We start from the raw sequence: 21842 nt of genomic DNA on the forward strand, positions 1-21842 counted from the left end.
GCTTCATTTGTCTGGTTTTGTCCCTTTTAATGTGTTTCTTTTCCATTTCTCTTCTCGCTTTTTTGGGGTTTGGGAAGTGTTGGAATTTTTTTGGTTTGATTTTTCCCAATAATAACGGGGGTCGACGTACAGGTGAAATGCCCATATTTGATTTCTTTGTATTCTTTACATTTGTTTGCTTGGATTTGGGGTGCAACTTCAGCTTGAAGGAGCCGTAAAAGTGTTTGTGGGAGTGAGACTGCCCCCTATGGGCAAGGGAGAAAGTCTCCTATTATCTACTTTTTGTATTGATTTATTGTAGGTGTAGTTATGTTTTTTAGACTGCGTGTTTCGTTGTTTCCACTCAGCGTGTTGTGAGTAGCGTTCTTCCTCTTGGGGGTTCATGGACTGTTTCAGATGGTTATGGCTAGTTGCTCGTTTAAATGGCGCACCTGGAATATTAAGGGGAGTCACTCACCAATTAAGAAAAAAAAGTACTTTTGAGTCTAAGAAAGGAGAGGGTTGATGTCGCTCTGTTGCAAGAAATCCATCTTGATGGCAAGGGTAATCTAAAATTGCAGCAGGGAGGGTTTGGCCAAGTGTTTTCTCATCTTTTTAACTCTAGATGTAGGCGTCTGGCTGTACTCATTCAGAAGAATCTCCCATTTCAGTTGTTAGCTCAAATTAAGGATGAATATTGGCAGTTTGTGATCCTCAAAGCTTTGATACATGTTGAGGAGTATGGTATTCTCAATGTTTAATGCCCCCCTGCCATCAGGGCGCACACTTGAATTTTTAACGGATGGGCTTTCCAGGTTGGCGGCCCTTGGAGTGTGCTATATGATTATAGGCGAAGACCCCGTCAAGACCAAACTGCTCCAGAACATAAAGGTATGGCCATTCCACCTGGTCAAATGCCTTTTCTGCATCTAGTGGACAGGCTGCTCAAAGGTCTCCCGGGCACCACCTCACAATCTAAACAACTGGTGGACTTATGTGGGAAGTTGGGATTGGTGGATTATGGAGATGCCTTCACCCGGCAGGTAGGCACTTTACCGTTTCAATCCGTACTTGTGCTACACAAGTGATCTGTTTCTTGCTCCATGGCTTTATTGGATTCAGTGTTGTTGTGTAAAATTGGGAATGTAGCCATTTCTGATCATGCGGCAGTGTATTTAGAGGTTAGGGGTAATGGGATAGGCTTGTAGCATTGGTACATGGGCCCTTTTCTCCGGAAGGACAGTAAGTTTATTGAGTACTTTCCAAGAGAGTTTAAAGCATTCTTCGATATCAATTTGGGTATGGCCAGTAACCCATCAGTGCTCTGGGAGACTGCCAAGCCCCATGCAAGGGGAATCATATCTCTTATTCAGCTAGCCAGAAACAACAGGGGCAGTGAAGCAGCGTATGCTTGAAGCTCGGCTGAAGGCACCCAAGACTGTGTACTTTGATAGGCCATCTGTGATTAATTTATAGCAGATCACAGCTCTTCAGGCTGCTCTGAGCACCGAGCTTCTTCAGATAGCGAAGAGAGACCTCTTTCGCGAAACAAAGGCTATTTGAGTACGGTGATAAGCCAGGTAAATACCTGGCATATTTGGCTAGGAAGAAGAGCCGTGCGCCTCCCCCTCCAAAAAAAAATCTGTTACATCTGTTATAGAGGGTGCTAGTACTCTTTCTTGTGATTCCAAAAAGATCAAAGTGGCGCTTTGGAAATTTTGCTCCAAGCTGTATTGGTCAGAAGGTTGATGAAGATGGAGTCCTTCTTTAAGAACCTGAATATTTCAGGTGTGACCTTTGAGCAGGCATCCCTTTAGAATGATCCCTTGGTGGTGCAAGAGATACAGAGACAGCAAGGCAGCTCCAAACTGGTGAGGCACCCGGCCTAGATAGCTGTCCCAGTGAGTTTTTTTAAAAGGTATTTATGAATATGTTGGCTGGGCCAATGCTGGACGTATACAAATATTCATACAGTGAGGACTGTGCTTCGTATAGGCCCACCTCGCTGCTAATTTCGGATTTTAAAATTCTGACTAAGACACTAGCACTGAGGTTGGAGAAGGTGTTGCCCTTTATTGTAAAGGAGGATCAAAGACGTTTTATTAAGGGTTGTAGGTCCTCTCTTTAGAGTACTGAACATGTTCCAGGTGCGCAGGAGAGGTCAATTATGGGCTTGGTGGTCTCCCTCGATGCATAAAAGGTATTTGACCAGGTGGGATGGCCATACCTTTATGTTTTGGGGCAGTTTGGTCTTGGTGGGTCTTGATGGGTGGAAGTGCTATATAGCAGTCCTATGGTAGAGATTTTTACTAATCGCATTGACTTTGCAGATTTTAAGAACTATCAAATAAGCTCCCTGTTATCCTTTGTGAATGATTGGGCTTGTCAGGATCTGAGGTCAATATGGCTGGATATTGAAGCCTCCCAGGCAATATGTAGCCTTATTAATTACTTATTTATGGATAAGGTGAGGACAGTCATGAAGTATTGTTGGAATCCGATTGTCATCAATATCATTAAAGCATGGAGAGCAATGCAACAAAGCGAGGGCACTTTATATAAAACCTCCTTTTCCACCCCCCATAGTAGGAATGCCAGGATTTTGGCCAGGGTTAATGGATTCTGGTTTTAGGGTGACCAGGGAAGTCTCTTGTCTGGGAGACTTATTTGAGGGGGAGATCATGATGTTCTTTGATCAGTTGAGTTGCAAATATGAATTGCCCAGCAGGGACCTCTTTTGTTATTTTCAGATCAGGGACTTTGTCTAGAAAAAGACCACACTGTTGGTTGATCCTTATAGGTCCGATGGTAGAGAGGAGAGTGTTTCAGACTACAGGTACTCTCTCGATTAGCACCCTTTACCATTTACTGGGAAAGATATTAAAAGGCTCTGCAGGATCTGGGTGCAAGAATTGAGAGTGGAGGTCTCTTCAGAGGTATGGGAGAACATTTGGGAAAACATGAGCAAGATCTGGATTTGTATTAGAACACAGGCTATGCAGCTGATGGTTCTTCACCGAGCTATTGGCCTATTTGGTCCCAGACCAGCTTATGAACTTTAAAAATGGAGTGTCTCCAGTGTGCCCCAAGTACAGAATAGGTATTGGCACTCTTACCCATTGTTTGTGATTGTACCACAAGGTTTGCAAGTACTGGAGTAGATCCGGTATCTGTCCTCTTGTGCATGCCAAATCTGCCTCCTTTAGATGAGCATGGGAAGAAGCTGTTTAATATTCTTTCTTTCTTGCGCGAGGAAGAGCTTTCGGATGAGTTGGATCTCTGAACGGCCTCTGGTTAATTATGGAACATATTCCCCATGACTTCCTTCCAAGTATGGTGCACCAAAAAAATGAAACTCTTTTATAAGGTGTGGCAGCCCTTTCTGAACTACGTTGAAGCAGACTTGTTTGGCTATATTAACTAGGGCCTTTATTTAACTGTAAGACCTGGGTCAGATAGGCTGGGTACCATGAGAGGAAGAATCCTGAATAAATATGGGTATGCTAACTAGTGCTCCCGATGATGGGGAGCTTTGGGGTTGTGCTGAGTGGTGTAATATAATTTATTTTGTTTAATTATTTATTGAATTGTCGTATGTGTAGTTTTTAAAATTTCTTTTGTAAAGTAGAGTAGTAGTTTGTTGTTGGTTTGTAGATATTTGTTTACATCAAGTAGGACAATTCTCACATTAGCAAGATTATGGCTTACTGTTTGAAGAGTTCTTTGAACATTTGTTATTTTAGAATAATGGTGAAACACTTACATATGTAAGTTAAATTGGATATTAAGTCTCTTGAACAAATACAGTAAACTTTGTTATTTGAGGTATATAATTTTTGTCGGTTAATCAAGACTGCTGGTTCATAAAGTGCCAGTTAAAACAAAGTCATAGTCATACAGATATACAGCATAAAAACCGACCTTCAGTCCTACCCGTCCATTCCAACCAGATATCCCAACCCAATCTAGTTCCACCTGCCAGCACCCGGCCCAAATCCCTCCAAACCCTTCATATTCATATAACCATCCAAATGCAGTTTGCTGCCATCAAGGTAGCACATGGTTATGTGGCATCAAAGTTAGTGGGCGGCACGGTGGCACAGTGGTTAGCACTGCTGCCTCACAGCACCTGAGACCCGGGTTCAATTCCCGACTCAGGTGACTGACTGTGTGGAGTTTGCACGTTCTCCCTGTGTCTGCGTGGGTTTCCTCCGGGTGCTCCGGTTTCCTCCCACAGTCCAAAGATGTGCGGGTCAGGTGAATTGGCCATGCTAAATTGCCCGTAGTGTTAGGTAAGGGGTAAATGTAGGGGTATGGGTGGGTTTCGCTTCGGCGGGTCGGTGTGGACTTGTTGGGCCGAAGGGCCTGTTTCCACACTGTAAGTCTAATCTAAAAAAAAAATGTAGTAACACTTTTAGTCGCAGGGACTTTCAGAAGAAATATATGCTTGAGCCACAGGGGTATGTTTTTTATTGTTGGAGGCCTATCACTTAACACCAAAGCATCAATGCAAATATTCCTCAGCACAGTGACCTCGGCTCAGCATCATCAATTGATGTTCCTTTCATTTTTATGTATCTGTGCACATTGTTGGCAAGGCTGACATTTAATTGCCCAAGCCTAACATCCTTAATTCACTGTGAAGGTGGTGATGAGTCACTGATTTACACCTCATGGACCACAGCAGTTCAAGTGAGTTCATAGTGTTGTGTAGGAGGGGATTCTGGGAGATTGACCCAGTGAAGGTGATGGAATGGCAATGTTGTTCCAAGTCAGAATGGTGGGTCACTTGCAAGGGAGCTTGTGGGTGGTGGTGTTAATGCATCTGTTGACCTTCTGGATGTTAGAAGTTCTGAATTAGAAATTGCTTTCAAAGGAGGTAGCTGCAGTGCATCTTGGAGTGTATACTGTTGTCACAGTACCAAGTGGAAATTAATATTTAGTGTTAGATTGGATTCTGGACTGTCAAACACAATGATTTGCATGGATGATGTCAAGCTTGTTTATAGTTTATAGTTCCAACAACAAATTAGAGAGGAAATAGTCGAGATACTTTTGAAAGTCAGGAGGTGAGTTACTTGCTGCAAAATTTCCTGATTGGTGTCCTGTAGTCATAGCATTTGTAGCTGCAGCAGACAGCACACATTTCTAGTCCATGGTTAACCCTGAGGATGTGGATGCATTCAGTGCTAGTTGTGTTGTTGGACATGGAGGAAAGGTGGTCATTGTTTGGCAACTTGAGTGGCATGCTTTTTTTTGCCCTTGTACCAACATTCAAGTTGGGAAGATATGTCTGCACCGACTAGCAGTAATACCACTTCAGTAACTGTGGAGTCATGACTAATACCGAACATTGCAAAGTATTCAAATCTCTAACCTTTTGTTAGAGGAATGATATTGAAGCAGCTGATGATGTTTGACATAAGCCAGTACCCTGTGGAAATCTAGAACAATGTTCAGAGGCTGAGATAATTGGCCTCCAACTAAAACCAGCTATTACCCAACCAATAGGCAGTTTTTAACCTCCTGATTCCCCCTAGTTCGGACCCCTCCCCCTTTCAGAGACGTGGAGTCATAAAATTGTGCAGCACGTAAACAGACCTTTTGGTTCAGTGTGCCCATGCCGACCAAATATCCTAATTTAATCTCGTCCCATTTGTTGGCCCTTGGCCCATATCCCTGTAAACCCTTCCTATTTGTATACCCATCCAGATGTCTTTTTAAATGTTGTAATTATACCAGTCTCCTTCACTTCCCCTGGCAGCGTGTTCCATACACGCACCATCCTGTGTTTAAAAAGATTTCCATTAGGTTCCTTTTAAATTTTTTCCTTCTCCTCTTAAACCTATGTTCTCTGGCTCTGGACTCCTTCATTCCAGGATAAAGACCTTTTCTACTTACCTATCTGTACAATAGTTAGTATGTTGTAAGCTGTTGCATTGTTTTGCAACTTTTGAGGGGTGGTGGGGAGAGAAAAAAAATCAAGACAATGGCACTTTAAAAAGGAGGAAGAGTGACAAAGGCAGGAACCATATGGTCAGAGAATCAAACGAGAAAGAAACCTACACTGCTGTCTGACACAGCAGTGAATCTGCACAGCTACTGCCTTTGCTGTTTGAGTTCAAGTATCTCAGGACATCAAAGTGTGCTTAAGAAAAATTAACATCTAACGCAAGAACAAAAAATGCTGCTTCCTCACCGAAATGGTTTAACAACTAAACGCAAACAATAAAATCTAATTCCACAGTTGCTTAATGAAGTCAATTATTCATAATCACTAGAGAATTGCATGGCTACCTCAAGAGCTGGACAGCATGCAAACTTGGCCAGCAAGAGAGGTAGCATTTGTGAATTGTCCTTTACATGACACTTTCTTACACAAAAGGTTTGGGTCGAGACAGCATTGCCAGGAGTGGTTAAATCAAGTCATTCAAGAGGTCACTAGATAATTATTTGACAAGAAACAATGTGTAAGAGTTTGGGATAAAATGGCTAGAGAATGTCATTGTCATTGTCATTGTTATTTGGAGAGCTGATGCAGATGCAGTCGTCCGAAAAGCCACCTCTTACATGGGAACACTTTTGCGATTATCCATTATTACGAAGGTGTAGGTGTGTACTGTACCTTTAAGAGTAAGTGAAAGCTGGCAATGACTGAACATAAGCACAGTGTGCTGAACAATTTAAAAAATGTAACATTTGACTGTGAAGCAAATAGCTGGAGCTGAGTTGCCATGGTACACAACAAATTTGAATTTGGCCAATCAGTTTAAATTATGCCCCAAGATACCAAAATCCAATTGCATTTGAATGTTAATGTTTAAATGAGATCAAAACAATGAGATGGTCGGATGTGTAAAAGTTGGATATTTTGAACAGTTAGCCATAGTGGCACAGAGCACCAACAGACTGCACCCGCAGAATTGCTTTCTGAAAGACATCTGTTCACATGAAATCTGTGAAGCAAAAAACCGAAGAAAAGAAGACAAAAAAAAGGTGCAAATCAACCCAGCTGACTGGTTTTGAAATTGAAATTTTTTTGTTAAACTTAACAAATGGTCGGTTAGCCAAGGGTGGTAATAAAGCCAGCACCTTTGTTGCCAATTCTCTCATTTGAAAAACCTTTCATGAGAGTTATAACTGATTGTGTACGCCCCCTCCAAGAACTAGAAGTGGGAACCAGTACTTTTGAACCATAATGGACGTGTTTACCAGATTTCTGGAGGCAATTCCATTACAGAGCATTAAGAGTGGCAGGGGAGTTAATAGCTTTTCTCATGCAGTATGGGCTACCCACTGAGATTCAGTCGGACCAAGGTTCTGATTTTACTGCTAGGCTGTTTAAGGAAGTCATGGATAGTTTAGGTATACAGCACTTTTGAATGAAGTGCATATCATCCTGAATCCTAGGGAGCTTTAGAAATGTGGCATCAGACCCTGAAAGCTATGTTGAGAGCATATTGTCAAGATACGAAAGGTATCCCATTCACGTTTCTTGCCATTAGAGATTCCCCAAGCAGATCTACTCCGTTTACTCCCTTTGAGTTAATATTCAGACATGAAGTGAGAGACACTTTGAAATTTAAAGAGAAATTGATAGGACCAAAGTCAGAGGTCTCACACTTGAATTGTGTGTCAGAGGTGAGGGAGCGATTAAATCAAGTAGGTGAGTTAGCTAAACAGCACCTAAAGGGGGCACAATATAGAATGAAGCAGATGGCAGATAAAAACTGAGACTCAGACATTTTCCCCTGAGGACGACATATTAGTATTTAGTATTGTTTCCGTGATCCCTTCAAAGCTAGGTTTAGTGGTCCTGATCAAATTGAGGAAAAGTTGTCGGGTGAGCTATCTGGTAAAGATGCCAGATAGGAAAAAACAGTTTTTTCCTATGTCATGTGAATATGTTGAAACCTTATTATCATAGAAAGCACTGGAGAAACAGGTGGTAGTTACTGCCCCATTGTGTGAGGAATCAAATCCTAACATACGATTAGATTAGGTTACCTACAGTGTGGAAACAGGCCCTTCGGCCCAACAAGTCCACACCGACCCATTTCCCCCTAACTAACACACCTAACACTGTGGGGAATTTAGCATGGCCAAACTACCTGACCTGTTTTGGACTGAGAGAGGAAGCTGGAGCACCCAGAGGAAACTCATGCAGACACGGAGAGAATACACGGACACAGACAGTTGCCCGAGGCTGGAATTGAACCTGGGACCCTGGTGCTGTGAGGCAGCAGTGCTAACCATTGAGCCACCGTGCTGCCCTACGATGAATGGCTGAAGATCCTGGAATTGTATTCATTAGAATTTAGAAGGTTGAGGGGAGATCTAATTTAAACTTACAAGATAATGCATGGCTTAGAAAGGGTGGGCACTGGGAAGTTGTTTCCATTAGGTGGCATACAAGGGCTTGTGGGCACAGCCTTAGAGTTAAAGGGGGTCAATTTAGAACTGAAATGAAGAGACATTTCTTCAGCCATAGTGGTGGACCTATGGAATTCATTTGCCACTGAACACAGTGGAGGCCAGGGTGTTAACTGTCTTCAAGGCAGAGATTGATAAATTCTTAATCTCTCAAGGAATTAAGGACTATGGGGAGAGTGTGGGTAAGTGGCGTTGAAATGCCCATCAGCCATGATTAAATGGCGGAATGTACTCGATGGGCCAGATGGCCTTACGTCCACTTCTATCTTACAGTCTTAAATCCAAATTTGTACAATTTGAGCCTCAAAATATGTTAAGCAATGAGGAAGTTCTTGAGGAGTGGGATAGGTTAATAAACTATCTATCTCTGGAGTAAAGAACGCAGTTGAAAGGTTTGTGATAGCAGTATGAGGATATATGTAGGAATAAGATAGGGAGAACAAATGTTCTTGTGCACGAGGCAGACTTGGGGAATGCTGTTCTGATAAAAGAACACCCCTATTGGCGTAATCCTTTCAAAACCTGACAGGTTCAGAAGGAGGTGGAGGCCATGCTCAACGAAGATATCATTGAACAGAGTCAGAGCGAGTGGAGTTCAGATTGTTTTAGTTCCCAAACTAGACTGGACTCGACTATTTTGCGTGGATTATCGGAAGGTCAGCACTGTTATGAAATTTGATTCATACCCTGTACCGAGATTGGAAGATTGTATCGAGAAAGTTGGACAAGCCAGTTATGTCACAAAGTTGGACTTAGTGCGTGGTTATTGGCAGGTACCTTTATCAGATAAGGCGAAAGAAATTTGTATTTGTAACCTCAAGTGGGCTATATCAATGCAAAGTGATGCGCTTTGGAACGAAGAACGCACCCGCCACATTCCAAAGACTCATGAACAGAGATGTGGCTGAGTTAACAAACTGAGCAGTCTATTTGGATGATGTAGTTATCTTTAGTGAGTCCTGGGAAGATCGTCTGGTACAGTTGGCAGAATTCTTTGAATGACAATGAGAAGCAAAACTGGTAATAAACATAAAACTGAATTTGTAAAAGCAGAGGTGATGTTCTTGGGATATAGCATCGGTTGACCCCAAGGAACGCAAAAAACGAAGGCTATCGAGAACTTTCCATGACCAATCTCTGAGAAAGAGGTGCTTTGATTTTTGGGACTAAGCGGATTCTATTGGAAGTTTGTTCCAAACGTCGGCAGCGTATTGGCACTGTTAATAGATTTGCTGAAGAAGACCACAAAAATTTGCTGGACAGAACAGGAGCATTTGACAATTTTAAGATAAATATTAACCACTGCACCACTTTTAGCAACACCAAACATTTTGAAACCCTTCAAAGTTGCCATCGATGCTAGTGACCTAGGAGTTGGAACTGTACTGCTACAGGAATTTGATGATGGAATTGAACTACCAGTTGGTTACTTTTCAAACAAATTCAACACCTACCAGAGAAAATATTCTATGATTGAAAAAGAACTATTGAGTTTGGTACTGGGTGTACAACATTGTTCGTGACATAAACATTAAAATGTGTTGGAGGCACTTGTATAAATGGATCGCAATCCTCTTACTCTTGTCTTTGAAGCGTTCCAAAAATGTATGAGACTATTTCGATGGAGTCTTATGTTACAGACTTTTAATTTTACAGATTGTACATATATCAGGTTGTAAGAATTTAATAGCAGATGCGTTATTGCTGATTTAACTGAAAATATAGGTGAGATTGGTATCTATTCAGTGTTATATGTGGGAAGAAGTTATAATTAGTCATATGTATGTCATGGTAACGTGGTTAAGTAATAGAGGAAAAAAAAGCCATCTTTTCATTATGATGGTTCATTTTTTTCCTTAATAGAGGAGATGTTATGAAGGTGTAGGTGTGTACTGTACCTTTGAGAGAGTGAAAGCTTGCAAGGTCTGAACGCAAGTGTGCTGAACAACTTAAAAATATAACATTTGGCTGTGAAACAAATAGATGGCGATGAGTTTTCATGGTACACAACAAATTTGAATTCAGCCAATCAGTTTAAATTATGCCCCAAGATACTAAAATCCAATTAAATTCAATCTATACCTAATAAATTGGGCGTTTTGAACAGTTAGAGCGACACAGAGCACCAACAGACTACGCCTGCAGAATCGCTCTCTGAAAGGTATCTGTTCATGTAAAATTTGGAAAGGAGAAGACTGAAGAAAAGCAGACAGGAAAATAGAGGAAAATTGACCCAGCTGACCGGTTTTGAAATGAGACTTTTTTTTTGTTAAACTAAATTATGGGGTTTAATTGAATCCATATAGTGTTGTAGAATGGGAAGTAGATACATTGATCAGACAAAGGAGGTTTACAGTGTAGGTAGATACTTAATGTTCTTTACTTGGAGTTTGGAGTTTAAAAAAAAAATGTTTTTCTTTAAATAGTGGGATTTGTCTAGTTCTTTGTCACTCATAATTTAACAGATTATGAGGCGAGGTGAGCTTTTCTGTGTATCTGGTTTAACTTAGCAGAGCCATTGCGGCATTTGCTGGATTGACCATTCATCCACCAGATTAAAATATTCATTCCTTTTAGTACTAATGCAACATGGCTGCATTGTGTACCATTTATAAGGCTCACTGCAGTAAATCTCAAAGACTGATTTGGCAGGGCATTCTAAACCTTTTCAACTCCCACCTGCAACTCCATCTTGTATGACTGATCTTCATTGGCACTTTTCCAAAATTCTGAAACTTTGAATCTCACAATGTTTCTATCTGCACCAAAGTAATTGCAACCATTTGAGAAGCTGATTCATCATCCCCCTCTAGGTGACACCTTGGTAAATGGGCAATAAATGTTGGTGCTGCTAGTGTTAGCTATTTTGTCCCTTCCGGCCTAGTCTTGACTATGGAACACAAGCATTTAGGACTGACAAAGGATTGAATACCCTAATTTTGAAGCATTTTGCAGAAGGAAATTGGACTTAAAAGGCCTGTTACTCATTTTTGTGCTTGACATTTTCTTCTGTGTCCTAGTGTTGTTATGGTGATTGTTAGTTAATCATTAATTGAAATAAAATAATCAAAATAAGCAATTTTGTTTTTAAACTTTGTAGCTGGACACTACTGTAATCTGTGGATTCCATCATCACTAGTACTATTTGGTGGTAATTAAAATCACAAAAATGCCTCTGTAAAGCACATAGTTATTGATTTTAGAATTTTTCCACCAACAAGTGAGCAATGTTTGAGAACAAATTATTCTAACTTCAAAACCAAACTTGGTGCAGTAAGATATACAAGTCTTAATAGAAGCTGTTTCTTTAGAACATCAGGGTCATATGTTGCGTGGAGTTTAAAAATTAAACTATCAGGGAATATGACAAGTTGAAAGACATTCACCATCCTTGGTGATCGTTTGAAAATCACTTTTTTCATTTTAGTTCAGGGTATTTAAATATGTAAGTAGAATTTATTCCAAAAACGTTTGATTATAAAATTGAAGCACAGGACAGGAATGATCAAGTTAGGCAGCACCTTTTGTGAAGAGAAGCAGATAATGTTTTTGGTCTTGGCCCCTCATTTGATGATGGAAGATCAGTTTCTTACAGCACACAGTATTTTCAAACGTGAAGATTTTCACAAGTTACTTTAGAAATTATTCTTAAGAGGGCCTTTCTTTAAATACAGAGGGGCAGGTTTCTGAACAAGTCACTTGTCTGTGTTGGGTTTGTCTTGGCTGAATACTAAGTGGTAGAATTACAATTTGGCTCTTCAGTCCAATCCTATTCTATTGAGAGGACAATAGGAATGGAGTTTGGGTTTGTGGTTGCTTTGAAAGACTTGAGTGTCTCCTGATTTCACCTCTAGTCTCACTGCAGTGTCAAATAGTTTGCTGAAATTTGCTCTCTAGGAAATTTGAATAAGGTTTCTGTTTAGTGACATGCTAGCTCTGGTCATCTAGAAGAGAAAACTAAGAATATAAGGAGCAACTATTGTGATTGAAATACCCAGGTAATTCAATCCCTTTTTACTGTTCAGTTCCCTAATTTTAATCTGGTTTCAGTTTTCCTACCAAGCAGACAACAACAGTATTTATCAGCACCTTTTTTTAACTTAGTCATTCATAAGTGCCTTGGACACTTTTCTATCTGAATTTTCCTTCAATGAAGGAAATATTAGGGATGTTGCTCGAAAGCTTGACCAAAGAGATGGGTTACAAGTCATTTAAATGTGGTGGAGTTGGGGAAGTAGAGGAGAATGTCAGAACTATCTTGGTGACTGCCTAGTCCTCAAGGGTCAGGGAAAGGTGTGGAGAAGGAATTGTTAACAACATGTGGAGGAGAACAGTATTTGGTGGTAGGATGTGGATTTGGAAGAGGTTACAGAAATATTGGAAAAAGTGTTGTAAATGAGAGGTTTTAGGTGGCAGGGCATTGTAGGCCAATACGAAGGAAGTGATAAAGTAGAATCTGATGCATTCCAGGGTGCAGTAGGGATTTGGTTAAGATAGGTATCTGTTGTCTGTGCTCGCTCATGAAAGCAGCAATTTATTCAGTGCCTATACTCTGCACTATCCTTGCACCCCTCCATACTCTTCCTTCTCTGATAACTCAGTTCCCTCTTCTTCAATTAAATCTGCTGATTATGTATTCCAGATCCTCAACACTTACTACATGAGAGAGCTTTCCCTCATTGTCTTTGTTTCTATTGACCTTCAGTATGCATCCTCTTGTCCTTGATTTCTCCATCAATAGAAACAGTTTATTCCAATCAACTCTGTCCAGTTCCCTTATGATTTTAAATGCTTCTTTTAAATCTCTTGATTATGACATGGATGAAGAGTTTTGTGACAGACAAATTTATGAAGGCGGGCAGTTGTGAGAGCGTCTGAAGTCAGGGGCTCAGCTAGGATAATTGTAAGACTGGGATTTTGAACAGCCTGGTTCACCCTGTGTCAGTGGCTAGATAGGAATGAAACCTATGAATGACACACACAGTTTGTGGCGGTGGTTAAAGATGTAACTGGTTGCGAATACTGCATTTGATTCCATAATTTGTTTTTATAGAGGTAAACTATAAAGTATATAGCTCTTGGGTTGATGAATAAAGTGTTAATTCTTTTACTTTCATTCATGGGATGTGGATGTCATTTCCTGGAGCAGCATTTGTTGCCCATTCCTATTATGTTTTTGACTGTCTTGCTAGGCTATTTCCGGGAGCTTTTAAGAGTCAACCACATTACTGTGTGTCTGGAGTCACGTGATAAGACCGGGAAAGGATAACCGATTTCCTTCCCTGAACAACATTAACAAATCAGATGCATTTTTATGACAATCAATTTTTAAGAGGCTAACTTAATTCCAGATTATTTATTCAGTTCAAACTTCATGTGCCATGGTGCAGTTTGAATCCTTGTTCTCCCAGAGTGTTATCCTGGAACTTGGGATTATTAGTCTAGTGCACTTACCAATAAGTGTTCAGCTATAGTATTGCCTCTCAACGAATTACAGTCTGCTAATAAACTTATCATTTATATTTGGAAAGATCAGCTTTACAAAGCATTTTAATGTGACGTTGAAATTCAGATTGATTGTTCTAGTTCCATGTATAACATTAGTGACCATTCTTCACAAGTAATATATTGGCTATGAAACATTTAGGGATGTCATGAACAGCGTTAATAAATCAACTATTTTATACTTTTATTTAAATAATTTGATTGTTGAGACTCTGAATTGTTAAATCTTGAAATATATTTTAATCCTTGTATGCAAAATTTCCAAACTGTTCACAACTAAACACAGTAAACAAATGCAAAGCATCGAGATAATTTTGTACTAGAGCCTTGGGCTGTTGCTGAAAATTTAATTTCCAAAAAATGGCACAATGCTTGATGTTTTATAGTATGATGAGGTTGCTTGTACACTCTGCAGTTGCTTTGGGCAGCTAAGTATTTTAGAACTTTTTGAAATTAACCGTGACATTAGTTCAGAAACTTAACTGTATAATGGGAGGCTTGGAGATATAAATCTGCGCGTACATTGTCAGAGCATAGAAGTTGTGAATATGTATACTCACAAAGTAATAATTTGAAATTGCTAAAAATGTTGAAGGCTATTACCATCCATAATCCATATTTAGCAGCATTGTACAAACAGCCAGTCAGACTGTTAATGACAGCATTGGAGTGTAAAATCCCAGTGTTTAGAACGTGTGAGATAACCCTTGACAACTTTAAAGACCACAAAAATTTCAGAAATGAAGTTTTCCATGAATTTGCACTAATTGTGTAGGCAAGCGCATATTTTTCTTAAAAAAATTGTAGGCATATGAGAAAGTCGCTGTTGATGAGAAGCCATTAACCATACACACCCCCTTTCACTTTGGTTTTGCAGATTCTTTTACACACCCCTCATTTTGGTTTCTGTGGCAGTCATTTACACTGCCTACTTTAAGTGCTTTCCCTGACTCTTCCTTTGTTGTCATTCGCTAAAAACATTGAGCTGAATACCTATATGTTGTGATTTACTAATTTTAAAATTTGCCTCCTGGTATTTGAACCCTTTTATCATATTGTCTTATAAGTTGGACTTTTAGCGTGGTCAATTTTGACAATTTCTTAATCTTGAAAACCCTGATTACATAATTTGAAGATTAATTTTCAGTAGACGTTGAGCTTCATATAGTTAACTTTTGCCTTAGCTTTAATTTTTAGCATTTTAAAATCTGGAGTACCTGTCATTCAAATCTATGCTACCTGAAGAAGTAATACTGTCCCTACAATGATGTAAAGTATGTCTCATGCTTCCAATATCTGATTAACGTGGAGCAATAGCTCAACTTCTCTAGATTTGTACTCTTCCCACCGAATCTTGCATTTTTTACCCTACTTCAGCCATAACTGCACTACCATTGTTTTTAAAATAGCAACTAAATTTCTTTGAATATGTAGCGAAGCTGTAATATTGCTTTTCATTGTAAAGTTGTTCAGAATTTTATACCATAGTTCAGCTTAATGCATATTTTAATTATTCCTTTAGTAATAATTTTACAATTATCCACATTGAGTTGCATGTACTGGCTATTGGCTGAGTTGCCAAGATATTACAAGGTATAATGATCTATTTGGTATTTCAAAACATTGGTTGCTGGTTTACACCAAACGAAACTTCTGGTGATTTGTTTCCATTGTTTAGTCATGTATAGTAAATAAAAAATAAGGATTTGGGCTAGTAGTTTAATTAATAATATACTCTTAAATCAGTTTTTGATTTTATTTTCCAGGTACTTTTAAGTTTTATACGTCATTCATGAGCTGCCTTTGCTTTAGCAGCTATGGATGACAAGGCTTCAGTTGGAAAAGTTAGTGTTTCTTCAGACTCGGTATCCACTCTAAACAGTGAGGATTTTGTCCTGGTTTCCCGCCATGGTGATGACACGCCTTCTACCAATAATGGTAGTGATGATGAGAAAACAGGACTTAAGGTAAGAAGGAGTTAGTGTTTCAACCTTTTAAAAACTCTAGAATATTCATTGGGAAGCAGTGTGCTATACACAAGATGATGATCTTGTGACACACTGGTCACAAGTGTGTTATGTTTGCCACTGTTCCTCGTGGTATAAAGTCAAGTACATGAGAAGAAAAATCTACATTAAAGTAGGAATACTTTTGGGTGAAGTGAGCCAATAGAAACTTTTGAAGATTTTATTTCAATCTGAGGTAAATTGTCCTGAGAGGAAACAATAACTGCAAGATCTTCAACTGAAACTCACTGGACTACTTGCAGTTGCTAGCAGAAGAGTAGAGCAGATTCAAATCTCAGTGTCTTGGACTTGTGTTTTTAGAATGCAGGACCATGTAGGTTGTTTGCCATACCTGGTCATGCCTTTGTATCATGAAAAATTTTGAAGGGAGCATTCCACTGATTGGGGATATGTTATGTAGAAAATCCTTTAATATTTGCTTGCCTACAGTGTAGAATTAAAACAAACTTGAATATAAATTTGACTGTGTGGGGTTTGCACGTTCTCTGGTTTCTTCCCACAATCCAAAGATGTGCAGGTTAGGTGAATTGGCTGTGCTAAGTTGCCAGTAGTGTTCAGGGTTAGGTGCGTTAGTTGGGTAAATGTAGGATAATAGGGTTGGGAAATGAGACTTGGGTGTGTTACTGGAGGGTCGACGTGGACCTGTTGGGCAGAAGGGCCTGTTTGCATGTAGGGAATTTGATTGTCAGATAACTTGTATTTTAAAAGGCTTCCAGAGGAAGAAAGTACAGGCTGAGTGTTTTCCTGTTTTACACCTAATGATTGCAATATGGCATTTTGCTATATTTTAAAAACTCCAGGAGTAATACTAGACCAGTAGCTTACAACTTGCTTCCATTGAATTAACTATTTTTAGTATCAATGACCAATACTCTAACAATGGAGGGACAGGTGTATTTTTATCATCCTAGGAAAAAGCAGTTAAATAAATCAAAATGCAACACTTTGAGTTATAATGCTTGTGATATAAATGTATAAGAATCCTGTTGCTTCACTATCTCCTTTTTTTTTATCTACTCCTTCCCTATTGTGAACTCGCCCTTCTTCCATGCCCCCTTCTCTTTCTCTTTCTCTTGTCTCTACTGAATCTCCCCCCCACCCCCCTGCAATTTTCTGCCTTCTAGAATTTAGAGCATATGTTTAAATTTTATTCTTCAGTTGTACTGGATGTATAGGAATGCTGTGGACATTCTAAACTGGATCTTTTCATTCAGCAGCAAATTATTTTTGTTTAAAAATTAGTCAGATTCTCATCCTGATACTGTAATTGAAACTGATCAGCCAAAACTGCTTTTTGTGTGCAGGATCTGGTAATTATTCAAATCCTTAATTTTATATATATTTTTAATAGTTAATAGCTTGAGTTAATCAGTTATCAACTTGTGAATAGTATCATGTGCACATTGAATATTTTGTCACTGTGTTGGTGTTTGTAATGGTATGGAGATTTGTTTCTGAAATGTAGGAGGTTGGGTACATAAAATGTAAACTTGCTGATAACTTGCCTTTTACTGTAAATTATGGATGTTATACTGACACTGCATAAACTATAATCACTGGCCTATGTGATTAGCGGCGTAAGTCTAGTGATTGCAATATAGAATACAAACCAAAAGAACTATGGATGCTGGAAATCAAACAAAAACAGAAATTTTAGGAAAAGTTCAGCAGGTCTGGCAGCATCTGTGGAGAGAAAAACAAGGTGGATCTTGAGATGAGTGGCAGAATTGGGGACAGGACCGTTTCAACATCAAGGTCATCTCACTGCAACATCCTTGCTTTGCTTAAATGATGTGGCAGGACATTTACCTTCTGTTTTACAGCTGTAGTATTGCAGCCAATGGTGAAAGGTAGTGCCCAGTGCTGCGCACCAACCAGCCAGCAAATATCAGCACTTCAGTGCTATTATAAGTGACACATAATTGTCGCTGGTTTCTGGATATCTCTGAATCCTATCAGGATTGTCCTAGTTGTCTTTAGCCAGGGAGAATAGTCTCTCCTTGAGGGAGTAAGGACTCTGACATCCAGATCCCTTCCAACCTTCCTGTAGTAACTTAAATGGGGTGAATGGATTGGACTAGTGAGGATGGGACAGCAGTTAGTGATTGTTCAAGAGGGTGAAAGATGTTGTGACGTTCTAAGGGAGTGAGCAAGGCTGCTGAGAGGTTGCAAGATGAGTGTGAGAGGATTTGGGTAAGGGGATCAAGCAAGGAATGAAATTGCATCTAGCAAATGGGGTGTCAGAGCACAAGTGTTGATAAGAGATAAGTGAGGTAGTAGGAGTAATCCTGTATAATCAAGCTTTAACATTTGAGTTAATTGTGGAGAGTCAGCATGGATTCTTGAAGGGTAGGTCAAGCCTGACAAATTTCACTTTGTTTTTAAGCAGTGACAAAGTTGATGGACAAAACTTAGTCAATGGATCTTGTTTATATGGATTTCCAGGGGCTTTTAATAGAGTCCCTGTTATAGCCCAGGCTAGACCCCCTCAAAACATTTCAAGAAAGTAACCCAGACCAACTTTGCTAGTTGTTTTAAGGAGGTGTAATGCAGATATTCCAGGAGGGATGCAGCTGGTCAAACGACTTTAGTTTTAAACCAAACAGAATTTATTTACAAAATTAATGAATTAAATACTTACACAGAACAGAATATCAAATAACTTAACCAGTCTGAAAACCAACCTTTCACCCCAACTTAATGATGCTTTCCCATTACTTGCAACAATCCCTATAAACATCCCTTGCCACAAAGGTGAGATCAACCACAGGGTCTTACAAGAGAGAGAAATGGCAGCATGGAACACTCTCTTCCACGGAGCTGTTTCTTGGATCAACAGCCTCACTGCTTTCAGTGAATAGTCAGACTGCCAAAACTAAATCAAACCAGAGAAATGCTGAGCTGGAAGAACTGTCCACTCCTCTTTCATTGTACAAGTGTTTTTCTTAAAACTTGAAAGGCTTTTGCCTGAGGCAGTATCTGTTAGTGATAATCTAATTGGCCTTAAAACCCGTCAAAGCCAGACTTTTTGGAATCGCTGCTGTTATAACCTCTGGAGGGGGTAAAAAAAGCAAAGGACAGCATAACTTTGTTAAAGGAGCAGCATCATCACAGTCCCACACAAGAGACTGTTAGCTAGGATGGAAGCCCATGGAATTCAGGAAAAATTATTGACATGAATAAGAAATTGGTTGAGAGGCAGGAAAAAGGTGGAATAATGGGAAAGCACTCAAATTGACAAGACTAGATTAGTTGTATCTTGCAGGAGTCTCTTTTGGGACCTTAATCATTCTCAATATTCATTAATGATTCAGATAATGGCATTAAAAATTCCGATATCCAAATTTGGGCAGCAGTGTAGTCAGTGTTGATAACAGCATAAAATTACACCAGGTTATTGAGAGATTAAGTGAATGGGCAAAGTTGTGGCAGATGGATTTTAATATAATTTGTGAGGTTATCCATTTCAGACTGAGAAAGGGTATGTCAGCTTTTTTTTTACTAAGGGACAATGTTAAATAGACTGGATGTCCAAGTTTCAGGGGTTCAGGTGCATAGCTTTTTGAAAGGTCATGCAGAGGGACAGAAAATAATCATGGCAGCCACTGGAATGCTGATGGCCATATTCTAAAAGACTGGAGGACAGAGATGCAAGCTTCATTTATACGAAACCCTAGTTAGACCCCCCTTAAGAGTGTGCTGAGCAGCTCTGGGCACCATACCTTAAGGATATTTGGCCCTGGGGAGATTTGAAAACAGGCTTACAAGGATGGTATCTGGACTTAAGTGAGGACAGCAGATGCTGGAGATTAGAGTCATGAGTATGGTGCTAGAAAAGCACAGCAGGTCAGGCAGAATCTGACGTTTCTGGCAAAAGCTGGACTTGAGGGGTTAAGTTACATGGAGGTTAGTCAAATCAGGCCTTTATTGTCTAGAATTTAGAAGATTTCAGGTGTGATGTAATTGAGGTCTTCAGGATATTAATAGGGAAGGACAGGGTAGATAAAATAAATTATTTCCACTAGGTGAAGATTCTAGAACTGGGACATAATCTAAGAATTGGGGTCAGGCTATTCGGGAGAGTTGTTAGAAATCACTTTACATATGAAGAGGAGCAAAGGTTTGGGACTGTTTCTCAAGCAATGGTCAGTTTAATTTAATTGTTAAATTTAAATCTGAGGACTGCAGATGCTGGAGATCAGAGCTGAAAATGTGTTGCTGGAAAAGCGCAGCAGGTCAGGCAGCACCCAAGGAGCAGGAGATTCGGCGTTTCGGGCATGAGCCCTTCTTCAGGAAAAGCCCTTCTTCATGCCTGAACGTCGATTCTCCTGCTCCTTTGATGCTGCCTGTCCTGCGCTTTTTCAGCAACACATTTTCAGCTCTGAGCTCCAGCATCAGCAGTCTTCACTTTCTCCTAGAAGATTTTAACCTACTGCGAATCCTCTTACAAGGATGCCTTCCTTGAAGAAGCTCTCTTCCTTCCTCTACTTTCATGAAGAATTGCTCATGCCCGAAACGTCGATTCCCCTGCTCCTTGGATGCTGCCTGACCTGCTGCGCTTTTCCAGGAACACATTTTCAAATTTAAATCTGAGGCAGACAGGTTTGTATTAAGCAAGGGTATCAAAGATTAGAGCTGGATCCGTTACTTTTTGGCATTTATATAAATGATTTGGATGTGAGCATAAGAGATATAGTTAATAAGTTTGCAGATGATGCCAAAATTGGAGGTGTAGTGGACAGCAAAGAAGGTTACCTCTGAATACAATGGGATCTTGACCGGATGGGCCAATGGATTGAGAAGTGGCAGATGGAGTTTAATTTAGATAAATGCGGTGCTGCATTTTGGGAAAGCAAATCTTAGCAGGACTTAGACACTTAATGGTAAGGTCCTAGGGAGTGTTACTGAACAAAGAGACCTTGGAGTGCAGGTTCATAGCTCCTTGAAAGTGGAGTCGCAGGTAGATATGATAGTGAAGAAGGCGTTTGGTATGCTTTCCTTTATTGGTCAGATTACTGAGTACAGGAGTTGGGAGGTCATGTTGCGGCTACACAGGACATTGGCCTCCTTCCTATTGGAAAAATGATGTGAAACTTGAAAGGGTTCTGAAAAGATTGACAAGGATGTTGCCAGGTTTGGAAGATTTGAGCTATAGGGAGAGGTTGATCAGGTTGGGGCTGTTTTCCCTGGAGCACCGGAGGCTGAGGAGTCATCTTATAGGGGTTTATGAAATCATGAGGAGCACAGATAGGATAAATAGGCAAAGTCTTTTGTAAGGGGGAGTTAGCACTGGAGGGCATAGGTTTAGGGTGAGAGGGGAAAGATATAAAAGAGACCTAAGGGGCAACTTTTTCACACAGAGGGTGGTACGTATATGGAATGAGCTGCCAGAGGAAGTGGTGAGGTTGGTACAACTGCAACATTTAAAAAGCATCTAGATGGCTATATGAAAAGGAAAGGTTTGGAGGGAATATAGGCCAGGTGCTGGCAGGTGGGACTAGATTGGGTTGGGATATCTGGTCAGCATGGACAAGTTGGACTGAAGGGTCTGTTTCCGTGCTGTACATCTTTATGACCCTATGACTCTATCAAGTGATATGGGTCCAGGGCAAGCATATGGAGTTAGGCTACAGATCAGCCATAATCTTATTGAATGGTGGACTGTCATTAAAGGGCTGAATGGCCTACTCCTGTTCCTATGTAGATCATAATATGCTACTGGTGGCATGGAGAAAACAATTGACTTTCCTTTTGCACTGATGCTCAGTACTCTGAACTTTGAACACGGCATTGACCTGGTTGGTGATGTCTGAATAAATGGACTTGTGTGGCAGCACTGCCTTCCTGTATTCTCTGAAAAGAGGATGGCCCTACTGTCCTCCGAGCACTGATCAGGAC

At 40.1% G+C, this 21842-nt stretch overlaps 1 protein-coding gene across 2 annotated transcripts in view; it reads left to right on the forward strand.

The window, feature by feature from the left end:
• Window positions 1-21842, forward strand: part of LOC132825844 (rab GTPase-activating protein 1) — a 182319-nt gene that overhangs the window by 14943 nt on the left and 145534 nt on the right. The window contains exon 2 of one of the 2 annotated variants that reach the window (XM_060841384.1): window positions 15684-15884. The exons of the other annotated variant lie outside the window; for it this stretch is intronic. Coding sequence (XP_060697367.1) covers window positions 15735-15884 — 150 coding nt within the window. The 5' untranslated portion in view covers window positions 15684-15734. The remainder of the gene's footprint in view (window positions 1-15683; window positions 15885-21842) is intronic. 2 annotated transcript variants of the gene reach the window in all.

Source organism: Hemiscyllium ocellatum, chromosome 21, assembly GCF_020745735.1.
Source record: "Hemiscyllium ocellatum isolate sHemOce1 chromosome 21, sHemOce1.pat.X.cur, whole genome shotgun sequence".
NCBI classification, from domain to species: Eukaryota; Metazoa; Chordata; class Chondrichthyes; order Orectolobiformes; family Hemiscylliidae; genus Hemiscyllium; species Hemiscyllium ocellatum.